This window comes from Girardinichthys multiradiatus, chromosome 10 (assembly GCF_021462225.1).
Source record: "Girardinichthys multiradiatus isolate DD_20200921_A chromosome 10, DD_fGirMul_XY1, whole genome shotgun sequence".
Classification (NCBI taxonomy): domain Eukaryota; kingdom Metazoa; phylum Chordata; class Actinopteri; order Cyprinodontiformes; family Goodeidae; genus Girardinichthys; species Girardinichthys multiradiatus.
This window is the reverse complement of record NC_061803.1, coordinates 16,324,299-16,338,217: the sequence shown is the minus strand read 5'-3', so window position 1 is coordinate 16,338,217 and position 13,919 is coordinate 16,324,299. Positions and strand designations below refer to the sequence as shown.

General features: G+C 40.6%; 1 protein-coding gene across 2 annotated transcripts; it reads right to left on the bottom strand.

The window, feature by feature from the left end:
• Positions 1–398: 398 nt before the first annotated feature.
• bicral (BICRA like chromatin remodeling complex associated protein) lies at positions 399–13,623 on the bottom strand. 2 transcript variants are annotated; one of them, XM_047377739.1, is made up of 13 exons: positions 13,516–13,623; positions 11,545–11,608; positions 9,757–9,802; positions 9,416–9,464; positions 9,229–9,294; positions 7,551–8,831; positions 7,421–7,469; positions 7,280–7,320; positions 7,131–7,168; positions 6,887–7,032; positions 6,704–6,798; positions 5,431–5,533; positions 399–3,224 (listed from the first exon to the last, which is right to left on the bottom strand). In XM_047377739.1, exons 3-13 carry the CDS (start codon positions 9,795–9,797, stop codon positions 2,755–2,757), a joined length of 2,379 nt encoding a protein of 792 aa, XP_047233695.1. In that variant the 5' UTR covers positions 9,798–9,802; positions 11,545–11,608; positions 13,516–13,623; the 3' UTR covers positions 399–2,754. The 2 variants fall into 2 exon arrangements, with proteins under 2 accessions (XP_047233695.1, XP_047233696.1); XM_047377740.1 differs by lacking the exon at positions 13,516–13,623 and adding an exon at positions 13,252–13,275.
• Between the last annotated feature and the right edge of the window lie 296 nt (positions 13,624–13,919).

The window sequence follows — 13,919 nt, the reverse complement described above, 5'->3', positions numbered from 1 at the left end:
TATCTAATTATAATTATCATAAATATTATTCTGCTTTAGGTCTGGAGAGAATATGCCAATAAGCAATAAAACATCCTGGCCTCCACTAGATGTCGCCGTTGAGTTATTGAACTCAAAAGAGCTATGGAGTCTTGAGGCAAGATGTATTTTATGTAGATGCATGATCACATTAAATACCACCAATAGATTTTGACTCAATAAAGAGAAACATAAAACTTAAACATGCTGACCTCAGTATGCATGAATAGATTCTATGTAAGTGTTTGTAAATACGTTTTCCTGCTGGTAATGCTTCCTCTGTACATGGTGATTAGACATGCTCAGTCCATCAGTGCCAGAGTGTGAACTCTTGCAGAATAGCAATGGGTGGAAACAGAAGAGGCTTCTCAGTCAGGACCTGCTTTTGTTATTGTGTTCAAAATGAATTTATTGTTGAGTCTCCTCGCTGCTGTAGTGAACACACAGTAGCTACAAATGAGGGAATGACAGTCTTTTCCTGACATCTGGCCTCTCAGCCAACACAATAAAAAAAAATATTTTCAATCTTGTTTTCTTGTTTTTGTGAAACAATATTTTTTTTATCCATACAAAATTATAAATATTTTATGTTTAACTTTTCCTTTTTTTTTTATACAAAACAAACTATACAAATCAAGTGAGATAAACTAACAGAAAAAAAAAATGGATAAAAAAACAAAACAAGAGACTGCAGTACAGGAGTGAAGGAAGAGAGAGAGCACAGTATGTTCCCTCCAGAGCCCGGAGACCGTGATATGCATCCAGATAGCAGAGTGTTTCACCAGCATGTGCTGCTCTGTGCAAGCACAACATTACTGTGGGCTCAAGCGATATAGAGGCACAAAATCTTGCAGTAGGTGCAAATGCAAAATCTACCTTGCTGTCAAATCTACGTTTTCTCTGTGTAGTAGCTGCTAGATGATCACAAGGGTTCAGGCAGAAATACAAGCAGGCTGTGATAGTCACTGGCACTCAAAAGAAGAAACAAAAATTATCTCCATCACCCTGCTGAAAAGGCCCTTTAGTCTGCTCCTGGAGGTTAGCAAGCATATTGGTTAAACAGGAGTTTAAAAGAAGCGCTGTCCAGAATTATTAACCTTTGGTTGTGAAAGCAGTTTCAGTGCAGATTTGTTTTTAAAAAGGTCATCTTAAAACATAAGCAGTTCAAGATTAATCATCAATCACTAAGAATTATTGATTTCTAGCTTTGAAGTGACATAAAAAATATTTAAAATCAGGATATATTTTTTACAGCTTTAAATGAAAAAAAGGTCTGTTTTTAATTACCCAGAAAAAAAAAAAGAAGATCTGAGGTGGATTCTGAATAAGACCACTCGGGTTTGGGTCATTTTGACCCCTTGCCATTCGTTCCGGGCACGAAAAGGAGCGGTCTACAGACTGGTGAAAAGTCGGATGGAGACCTTGTACAGATTCCTGTGTGCCTCAGGAATTTTTGTAGCTGGTAGAGTTTGACGTCACTTTTTAAGCTCTATTAGTCTGCTGTAAGGAAATGCGGTTATGTGGTTCTACTGGCGAATATCTACAATGGGAAGTCACTTAGAGCGATCTTGATTGGATCAGAAGTCATAATCCATCATAATTTTATAAAGTTGACTGGAATCAGAGGGAAAATGTAAATAGAATCTTTAAATTTACAAACAAATGATACATGACATTTTATCATTTTTACATGGTTCATATTTTATATAAAAATGTAAATTAATAAAAATTTTTAAGTACAAGGCTACAAAATGGAAGTAGGGAGGGATGACTTGGCAACACATGGTTACAAAATGGCAAAGAGGCGAACTGACCCGAAGCCGACTGCTCTGTTTCCCGTTTTATTTTGGTTGTGCTGCTGAGAGGGAAAACTGAGGAAACCGGAGAACCGCTGGTTAACAACTGAAAAGTGAAAACACGAAGCAAAGAGCGTGGCAAGCTACCTGAAATCAATCATAACCGCAGTGTGAAAATGCAGATAAAACACACGCAAACATGCTGATAGATAGCATTAAAAACAACATAGGCAGATATGATTAATATTTGAATGCATCATGAAGGCAGAGTTTTAAACTGGCAAACAAGTATCACCTAATAAAATAAGAACCAAAACCAGTCCTGCTTTTTAAAGTCAAGAAAATAAAAATGAAAAGAAACAAATCAACACATCTTCCAAAATCTGAGGATGTATCTTCACAAACACAAACCTATTTTGAAATTCTACCAAAAAAAAAGTGTCAGAGTGGAAAGTTTGCACTGTTTGTGTCAGGATTATGAACACAGGGAGTAAATATTTCTGAATAGAGCTTCTTTGTGTAAACATGTCATATAAAAACCAAGAGTCAGGCACAGAGACGCCGCTTCGCCCCCCTCTTCATCATCCACCCATGAATTTGGGAGGAAACTTAAATGGCACAAACTGTAAAATGTGTGAAGATAGGATTACTCTTGCATTCAGAACAGTTTCAAAAAAAGTTTTTTTTTTGATCTGCTGCATTGCACACATTCCCGGATCTTTATAAGTGCCCGCCTACACCTCTGACGCTTTGCAGACGTAATGCCTCAAAAACCTTCCAATGCAAACTACACAAATGCTACATGGCTGCATATCACTAGAGTAAACTGTTCTCCACAATGGAGTTTGACAGCAACAACAAAAAATAATAATAATAATACATAGGTACCTACAAGCAAAACAGAAGTCATACACATTAGGGATGATAGGGGGAATCTGTCTTAACATTCAAGGATGCTGTTGACTGCCGCCTCTAATGCAGAATCTGTGTCCAGGTGAGGGGGTGAGGTGAGCTGGGGCGAGTACTGAGGCTGGGAGGTGAGGTGGGGCGACGCCTGGCAGTGAGTCTGTCCTCCTGCAGCTGCTGCAAAATGTGAAGGTTTACCTTGTGTGTAACTGTTGGCAGCGTCTGGGCTGTTGCCACCGCTGCTCGACCCGGAGCTCTGCTGCCGTCTCTTCAGTTCCAAAATCTTCTGGTTTTCTAAGTGAGGAGGGGGCAAACTGTCTGTTGGAACTGGTCCCGCAACCTCGCCCCCTCCCGGGTCTCCAAACTCGGGCTGGAAGTCTGTCCTGTGCTCTGGCTCCGCAGAGCCTTGTTCTGACTGATCCCAAGTGTTCTCCGATTGAGAGGAAAAGGGTTCTTTGAAAACCTTCGATTTTTTTCCACAGCAGAAGTCCTCAAGGAAGCCATCTTGGAACAAAACAGAGGGAAGCAGAAGTTACATGGAATCCTTTCAGGATTTTTCCAGTGAGGTTCTGTTATAAGCAGTTAATAACCTGCCTCCGGACTTCTGCTCCCATTAAACAAATCCAATTTCAAAACTCATATCTGCTTATGCTAAAACAGAGATGCATTTCCGTTACAACTTTACAATTATAATTAAAAAAAATAGCAATATGAAAAATATTATTTTTTAATGCACTACGTCAAAAGTTTTTTAAAAAGCTTTGAACAAAAAATGTCGTCTGCATAGCTAATGTCTATCCCACCTGAGGGATCTGGAGGACTGACACTAGATGCTGAGAACAGTAGTCAAACTCGAAGTAATTAGCAATAGTTTTGTCAATTTCAGTAGCAACTGGAACTGATAAAAAGAAGTGAGTCTCAGTGTGATTTATTGGTTCTAATAAACACTTTGCTGAGCAAAGATTGTCAAATTTTTGTGTGGATTCTGACTGGCATTTTCCCTGAGGAATAATACTTGGATAGAGGGAGATAACAGGTCTTCTGGCTAATCATCAGAGCACCTTACAGCATCTGAACTTTATTCCCCAAGGAAAATGTCTGCCTGAGAAATCCTACTTTGGAAATCAATAACTTTTTTTTATATATAATTTTACAGTTGTTTAAAAAGAAATGCACCTCTGGGTATTTACTTTAAAGGTTTATAAAATAGCGTTTACATACAGGTGTTGGACAATGAAACTGAAACACCTGGTTTTAGACCACAATAATTTATTAGTATGGTGTAGGGCCTCCTTTTGAGGCCAATACAGCGTCAATTCGTCTTGGGAATGACATATACAAGTCCTGCACAGTGGTCAGAGGGATTTTAAGCCATTCTTCTTGCAGGATAGTTGCCAGGTCACTACGTGATACTGGTGGAGGAAAACGTTTTCTGACTCGCTCCTCCAAAAAACCCCAAAGTGGCTCAATAATATTTAGATCTGGTGACTGTGCAGGCCATGGGAGATGTTCAACTTCACTTTCATGTTCATCAAACCAATCTTTCACCAGTCTTGCTGTGTGTATTGGTGCATTGTCATCCTGATACACGGCACCACCTTCAGGATACAATGTTTGAACCACTGGATGCACATGGTCCTCAAGAATGGTTCAGTAGTCCTTGGCAGTGATGCGCCCATCTAGCACAAGTATTGGGCCAAGGGAATGCCATGATATGGCAGCCCAAACCATCACTGATCCACCCCCGTGCTTCACTCTGGGCATGCAACAGTCTGGGTGGTACGCTTCTTTGGGGCTTCTCCACACCGCAACTCTCCCGGATGTGGGGAAAACAGTAAAGGTGGACTCATCAGAGAACAATACATGTTTCACATTGTCCACAGTCCAAGATTTGCGCTCCTTGCACCATTGAAACCGACGTTTGGCATTGGCATGAGTGACCAAAGGTTTGGCTATAGCAGCCCGGCCGTGTATATTGACCCTGTGGAGCTCCCGACGGACAGTTCTGGTGGAAACAGGAGAGTTGAGGTGCACATTTAATTCTGCCGTGATTTGGGCAGCCGTGGTTTTATGTTTTTTGGATACAATCCGGGTTAGCACCCGAACATCCCTTTCAGACAGCTTCCTCTTGCGTCCACAGTTAATCCTGTTGGATGTGGTTCGTCCTTCTTGGTGGTATGCTGACATTACCCTGGATACCGTGGCTCTTGATACATCACAAAGACTTGCTGTCTTGGTCACAGATGCGCCAGCAAGACGTGCACCAACAACTTGTCCTCTTTTGAACTCTGGTATGTCACCCATAATGTTGTGTGCATTTCAATATTTTGAGCAAAACTGTGCTCTTACCCTGCTAATTGAACCTTCACACTCTGCTCTTACTGGTGCAATGTGCAATCAATGAAGACTGACTGCCAGGCTGGTCCAATTTAGCCATGAAACCTCCCACACTAAAATGACAGGTGTTTCAGTTTCATTGTCCAACCCCTGTAAGTAAAAGGACTTTTTTAGATCGGCTGTGCTTCTGGTCCCTGTAGTTAGCTTCAGCGAACCTGTAGATCTGGATTTACACTAAAGGAAGACCCCAAGAGATCTATCTGCTGCAGGTAAGTATTAACTGCTTAACCTTTTAACTTTGCCTGACTACAAAAATACCAAACTATCCATTTAATCTTAAAATGACCGTACGGTTCTGGTTTTAAGTGTCTACCTGGATCCACTAGCACCATGCGTTTGTCCTGTGTCAGGTTGCTGCGCTCCTCTTGGTTGAAGGTCCTGTCGATCATCACCATTTCCGATGAAGGGTTGGAGCGCTGCAGGCAAGAGAGGGCAAATGGGTTTCAGAAGCTGAAGATGATTTGGGAAAACTTCCAACTTGAAGCTGAAAGACCTCCATTATCCTCTAAATCACAGGTGTCCAACTCCGGTCTTCGAGGACCAGTCTCCAGCAGCGTTTAGACCTGTCTCTCCTTTAAAACACCTGAATCAAATTATTACATCATTACCAGGACTCCGCAGAATTTGAGTGCATACTGAGGAGGTCATCCAGCCATTTGATTCATGTTGTTGGACCAGAGACACATCTAAACGTTTCAGGACAACGGCCCACGAGAAATGGAGTTTGACAACCTTGTTCTAAATTCATCTATTCTGTAAATATAACCAATGTCCAAGGTAGCACAGTGCTCAGGGGTGTAAAAAAAGGGTAAAGGGGCTGTAATACAAACAGCACCAAGCATAATCCCTCAATTAAAACAATACAGCTTGGCAGAAAGTATTTCAGAATACATGTAAGTATATAGAAATCAATCAGCACTAATGATATAAGGGCACTATTGCAAATCAGAAGGCACAGGCACTGAAGAACAGACCCATGTCTGGGTAGAATTGTTTTAATTTGTATAGCAGGACATAAATGCTGTAAAACATTCCAGCATTAGCAGTTTAAACCCTGAAAAAATGGCTTTGGCGAGGGTATTTACTCTCTCCCACCAAAAGTGGAAGCCCACACTTTATTTAAATGATTTAAATTATACCTACTACCAACCTTAGCTGATTTATTAATGTATTTAAGCTGTAAAAGACTTTATATAATTGACTTAGCAAACAATAATAATTTAAAATATATACAAAATATGATCTATAGATGAGTTTACACTGAGAGACAACTAAACCAAACCACAAACTCCTGGGTAGTTTGTGGTACCCATATACCAGGGTCATTTTCTGGGGTTATTTCTACCCTGGAAGTCTGGCCCTGGTACTTATAGTATAAACACCAGGCATACGGTAAATGAAAACCACAGTGTTTCCTGGAAAAGGTTCCTGTTTTGAAAACAATGGCGATGAACGAGTGCTCCCAGAGTACAACCTTGGTTCCTGAAAACGGTTTGTGCAGTCAAAACAGACGACCACATGATGCTTTTGCTCTGTTTTTGTTTGTATTAAATCAAACTGCATAAAAAATGTGTGCATGTACTTACTTCAGCCTCCACCATCAGTAGTCGTCTGTATTTATTAACCATGGACTGGGTCTTCATCACCACGTGAGTCGCAACGTCCTCAAACTCCTCATCCACTGGGAATTTTCAAGCACATAACATAGTTTAGAGATAGTTTTAGTCAACAGGGGATTTGAAGACATGCCTGTTATTCTACAGCTGTACCTTGTGAGAACTCGTCCTGGCATGGTGGAGCCCCCTGGAACACATGGTAAGGGAGCAGTCTTTGCAGCGCGTCTTCAACCGAAGTGAACTTTCGGCGATTTGGGTTCTGAACTCCAGCATGATCCTTCCTCAGCTGGTGAAGAATCCTTTTGAATTTTGGAAAAAAATACAAACTTCAGTGATCAACTAACGAGTAGTACACTCTTAAAATCTGAATGTCACGTTGTGTGGAAACAAAACTCACTGCTCTGTTCTTGTTAGTGATGGACCGAAAGGTCTTTTCTGCGAAGACAAAGAATAATCCGATGTTGTCACAATACCATCTCTTTCTTCATCGTTACCTTGCTGGACCTTAAAATTCAGACATTTATATAAAATAACAACCGAACATACCTCAGAGTTTAGCGTTGAATCTTGTGTAATGGTTTTCAGGGCTACGGTAGAAAAAAAAAAGTTATGAGTTCAAATTTCAGCAGGGAAAACTCAAACATGTAACAACAAATCATGCCATAAGGCAGAGTTAGTTTTAGTTACCATGGATGTTGCTGGCCTGTGCCTGTTTAAATGCAGGTGACAGGGAATTCTGCAAAGCAAAGTCATGTTGGTCAAACAGGAGTTAATGGGGCACAACAAAGTGAAAATAACTGATTTATAACGATTATACCTGTCTAAAATCTTTTTGTTCCTGTGTCACATTACTGGGTAAAGGAGACAGAGAAGTGGAGTTCTGTGTTTGAGTCACTAGAAGGCGCTGCACTGGACAAGAGGATGCTAGGCCTTGACCCCCAATCCCGATTGTTGCCGAGCCAACCAGAGTCAGCCGCCCAGAAGCGCAGGATGTTTGTAGAGGGGTGGAGCTCGCACAGGAAACTCCTGTCCATGTCTGAGTTACGGTCCCCACAACCTGAGTCCCACTCAACGCTCCCTGGTTTAGGATTAGCTGACTTCCTGGTGGTGCAGAGAAGTTCTGACCCGGTGCAATCTGTACTGTGTTTTGGTTGGTGATTAGGGTGTTTGAGCCAGGATTGGCAGAGCCATTGTGGATGGTGTTGGACGGAGTAAGCGTCAAAGAGTTGGGTAGTAAGTACTGTCCTGGTGGTATATTTGTCTGGCTGTGTATTTGTTGCTGATCCATTGATGGCTGCACCACTATTGAACCGTTAGCTGTGTACTGTCCTCCAGGAGCAGCAGTGTTAGCGTTTACAACATTACCCAGGGTAGAGGGAGTGGGTTGAAGACCAAGGCTGAAGACAGTCTGAGACGCCGCTTGAGAGGGTTTAGGCTGGATTGGTCGAACAATAGCCTGGGTCCCTCCAGGGCCTCTCTGAATGATGATGTTTTGAAGGGGGATGTTTTTGAATGGTAAGCCCACTTGGCTCACCTGCCCTTGGGTTGGGGCAAACACCTGCCCCCCTGCCGTAGTCACAGCTGGAGCTACAGGCACCCCTGGCCTTAGGACAATCTGGGGAGTTCTTTCCAAGCTGCTCAGAGTCATTACACCACCACTCGCCCCAAACGACCCCAAGACCTGGATATGCTGGGTGGAGCCATTTGCCAGTGGAGATACTCCTTGCAATACCTGACCTGCTGGGAATGCAGCTGTTGCAGTGGTTACCACACCTAGTCCACCTCCATAACCCCCAGAGACCAGCTGGGAGGGGAAGGAAACTGGAGCTTGCACAAGATTTGGTGCAGGCTGGGAGTCCAACAAGGCCTCCTGGGCCAATGTTTGCTCTGTAATGTCGGCCTCTAAGAGAGACTTCTGGAGAATGTCAAAGGGCTGATCCTCTCCACCAAGGTCCACCCCTTCAGGGGAGCTCCCAGTCCCCAATTCATCGTCAATAAATGAGAGGCTACTGGAGAGGTGGAGGCCTGCCCCAGCTGGGTCCTCCTCAAAGTCACCCATTGAAGAAGAGCCATCCTTGAGGCCAGTGTTGCAGCCAGTCTGAAAGACACACAAAGAAATTAGTATTATTAACTTCAAGTAACTTGTATTCATACCTACTGAATACAAACAAAATGTTAAATTTTTCTCAAACAAAATGCCTGGCCTAATATACACAGTTGGAATTTATTCAGTATTAACATTCCTATTATCTCTTTGTAACATTTAAAAATCCTTAATATCTATTCCAACTACTTTTCAAGTTGTATTTTACTAAATACCGACTATCAAAATATTTCTTGTTTACAAGACATCTCTCAACTTGGTATATTTAAAAACCAATAATTAAATACACTGTATGGACACAAAAGTCCACTATTTCATCTGCAACCCCTTTTTTAATCCTTGTCCAAATTACGTTTGTATTTTACTTAGATGAAGGAATATGTATACTCACTGTCTCATTAGCAAAAAAAGATCCATCTGACCCATAAGCTGCATTTGTCACGTCATCTTCTCCAATCTATTGAAAAAGGATAAAAAAAAAACACCAAAGTCAGCCATTACTCCACTTAAATTACATTTCTGAGGAATATTTTTTACAACTATTGAATGGTTGAAAACATTCAGGAAGTGCTACTCACAGATTTGCTATTGCCGCCATGGAGATAATCGTTCAATGCCTCCACATCTCTGAAAAGGGTAAAAAAAAAAAAAATTTAAAAAGACACTTGGAAGCTTCCAACAAACTTCATCAATTTGTTTGCATTTATGTATTGCATTCTCATAATTGGTAAAAACCGTTTAAAAAAATCTCATTAAAGCTATAGATTAACATTAAGCAAAGTGCAAAGATAATATCATAGAAAGGTTCATCTAGAAATGCTTATAATTTGTAATTGCTTAGTATAAAACCTTTTGTGCACTGATTTTGTAACATTTTAGGAAGGAAGAGCATATCAATTTCAGAGGGGGTTTCTTTTACCCTAAAATATCCAGAAGACGGCAATCGTCGTCATCATCCATGACACCTAAAACGGTATGAAGCAACAGCAGGTGAGAATTTTATCATGTCAGAATGTGCACTCTGAAAGATCTGTCAAATACTGATCACTTATTATGACTCATGGGGATGAATGACAATAATAATTTAGGGGTTTTAATTTTTTCCATGGATCATTCTTTTTTCAGGTGAAATGACTACATAATTAACAACTGCCAGCTTGAATTAATACTGGATTTTCTTTAATTCACACACCATAAAATTATGCAAACAGGCTCAGATATACACATACAGTACAATCCCAATATTATTTGATTAAGGGTCACTTAGCAAGTTGCACCTCCAGCACATGCATTTTGTATCCAACAACAAGCTTCTGGTAAAATTCATCCAGACATTTGACCACTCTTCTTGGCAAAATTTATTTTAATTGGTTGGTGTCCTGGTTAAGCAGGGATGCATAATATTCTGAAAAAATCCAATTGTGATTTCCCGGCTGCAAACTAACCTCAATTTTCCAACTTTAGTGTTGCAGTCCCTCAAATTCATATCAGTTGTATGCATCGAAGGAAAGGGAAACACCATCCAATTAGCCAAATATATTGTTGATATTTAGGGTGTTAAGTCATGGGGCTTGAGAGGTAATATCTTGTAAAATATTTTGTTCAGGCAGTCCTTTGTGGCTGCAATATTGTACATAGTTGGCATGACGATTTCAATGTAGTATTTTGTGCTGCTCTAATTTTGATCAAGGTTTGCTTATGTTGGAGTTATGGGAATACCATTATAGACACTTAATGTTAGCCTGCTTTTTCCTTCCTAAATCAGCTTCAGTGTTTTTGACATTTCTGTCCAGTTGAAATCAAACTGTATCAACAATTATTCAAGGCTATCCTGCTTTGAGCTTTGAGTACTGCATCAATACCACTGGCAGCAAAACAGCCCACAGCATGAGGTTACCACCGCCATACTTTACAGCTGGTAGTCTTCTAAGGCTGTAATGCCTCACCTCGACACCGTCAAACGTTTTATTTTATCATTGTGTTCAAATAAGTTAATCTTTGTCTCATCGGTCTATTAAACTATCCTCAAAGAGGCCTTTGGGTTGTTTATATGTGTAGCTGTGTTTATTTTGGAGCAAGGGTTTCTCTATTTGGCAGCACCCACTCAGTCCATAACTGTATTTCGGGGTGGACAGTAACACTGGTGTTCCAGCAGATTCTAACTATGTAGGCTTGAGATTTGGTGTTTCCTCGGTTGTTTCTGAACATCCTAGCCAATTTTCTTTCATATGATATAAACAGTTTGGGCCTTCTTCCAGAACATGGCAAAATAAATATTTTGTATTTCAACTAAATTTGTACAATTGTTTGAACTAATGATCATGCAATGTGCATTTTTTTCAATGATGGCTTGAGAAGACTTTCTGGATGTGTGTAAATCTCTCCTTTCTGGATGTTCACTGAGTTTATTAAACCTTGCCATTGAGTTAAACATTGGCCAAACCAATAAGTGTTATAATGAGGTAGAACCATCACCAGCACTCAAGCTAATGTATGTATATAATTGGCTCCTGTATTTATCCATTTGATGCAGTCTGGACAAGTGATAATCCATTTTATTTATTGCAGTTGTTTATTGTAGGAACATTCCCCCATGAAAGAATGGTTACAATAAATCCTACGGTAAATATGGCAATCATGCCGATGATTGCCATATTTATTGAATGATTGTACATTTTTTTGATGATAGCAGGGGCATTTAACTCACAGAAGTCCACCAGGAAGCATGGATTCAGTCATGTAACAGCCTTATTCTCTTGTAACAGGCTGGGCTGCAGGGTGAAAAACTGTTTTTAGTAAACTCACAAGGTCATTGGTTGAGGTTACTGCAAATAGTGAGTATGGTAACCAGAAAAACATCTAGACAGTGAAATAAGGGAGTGGAACATCTGGACATTTGTTATTCAGTACACAAGTGAAGAACAGGAAGGCTCTCACCACTCCTACAAATGCTTTTCTGACACACAAACTCTACTCCTCCTATTACTATTCTCTGCTGTCCTACTTGCACTTGCAGTGTAAAGAATTGACATTTGGATGCAAATACAACTCTATATATATACGTACTGAATGGCTTTATGTAGCAGCCAGCAGTGGAGTGTGGATATATTTCAAGTATATGAATATATTATAAAATAATGTCAGGAAAACAAAAACCCTATAGCACTGTGAAACAAAATGTGAAAAACTTTATTTTGTGAAGTAAGAATAGGAGTTGGGTCACTGTGTGGGTATGTGTGAAAACAACTGCAGCACTACAAAATGGCTGTACCACGCCACGGGGCTCTCTTTGTAGCTGAACCATGATCAGCCACCATCTTTGATTCTGGGTGAACAAAGACCGAGTGGGAAGTTGTACCAAAAAATAAAAAAGAGTTACTTGCTAAACCGTGACTGAGTACAAGAAGAAAACTGGCTAAAGTGAAGCTTATTTTACTCTAGACAACTTTAAGTTAACCGTTTTGTTGTGAAAATGAGACAATTCTGTCATTGTCCTACTAATAAAAAGCGGAAATCAAACAAGGCTTTGCATCATTAATTCACTAGATTTAAATATGAGCAGCAAGTAAGAAATAAACGGCAATATTTATACTTAGGAAAACCAATTAACATCAGTAGCACACTTAAAAGGGTTTTAGCTGCCACTCTACACTTAGTTTAACCTATACCAAGCTAGTGTCATAAAAACAAGACGGGATAAGAAGTTCATTTACACTTAAAAACAACCATTTTCAACGCCGAACTGAGCTGATCTTCTTAATTCAAGTGTAGGTCCAGTTTTGAAGTTAACCGTTTATAAAACGCGTATGTTTAATTTCCTGTAGTCCAATTTTGATCTAAAAGTCACGTTTCCGAAATCCGCCATAGCATGTAGGTAACCCAGCAGAAATAGCCAGTTAAGAGCCTATTTGGCTGTTGTTTAAACGCTACTGTTCTTTAAATAAAGGGGTTGCTGCGCAGCTTAGTTTGCAAGTTTAAATCCTCCTAAAATAAACCGCACCGAGAGGAAGATTATCGCATTGAAGCAGAACAAAACGCCCGTTCGTCTCTGACGCATTTTCTGTCTCTGCTGGAGGTTGAAGCCTTCATTTGTCCTCGACGTTTGCCTCAACCGCCAGCACGGAAGAAAAAAAAAAACAACACCGTCACACTGGTGCCGAGCGGAAGGGTTTATACACCGGCGTTAGAGCCGCTCTGGGTCCCAGCCGGGTCGCTCTCTAGTTGCGAACGCCGCATATTCAGCCTCACACCTCGGCCTGTTCTTGTTGCCCTGTTAGCTAGCCGCAGTGTCGTCGACGCCTGTTTTGAAATCGCCCGCTGGAATTCGCTGGAAAGGCTAAAGGACTTAACCGCGTCGAGCCATAAATATTTATCGCGATTAGCATAACATAAAGACGACTGAAAAGAGGCAAACCCTTTATTCCTGTCTCACTCCTCTTGAAACCCAATATCTCCATTTGGCAACTTTTAATTTGCTCCCCCCCTCCTTCTCCTCCTCCTCCTTCTTCTCCCTCTCCCACTCATATATTTTTCTCACTGTCCCTGTTCTGTCTCGGATAGATTTTTCTCTCCGCTCAAACTCTCTTCCCTCCCTGAAGGAAGGGAGGAAGGAGCCTGTGTGTGTTTTTTCCTTGAAATTTTTATCACAAAATTATAATACACTCAAAGGGGAACTCACCGTCATGAAAAAGCAGTGTCTTGTCAACGGGGTTTCCTCGCCATCACCGCACGGGTCGCTGGGGTTGTGCACACAGCGAAATTAGCGGAGCTCAACGGCACCATGCGAGCCTACATATTTCTATGGGAAATGTACTAATAAGGATAATTTATTTATAAAACGTAATGTTACATGAATATGTATTTTATATATTATATATTTTCCTACTCCAATGAATAGAAGACATGCAATTAAACTTTAACATGACCAACGGCAGAGGGCGGTCCTGTGTTTACCACACCTTGACGTCTCTCAGGTTTAAACATGTGATTCAGCTTTAGCAAAACCAAATCCAAATTTTTATTTCAAATTCTGTTTAGTGTCTTCCATTATTTAGCCTGTTTAATTTGTGAAATAAAAACCAA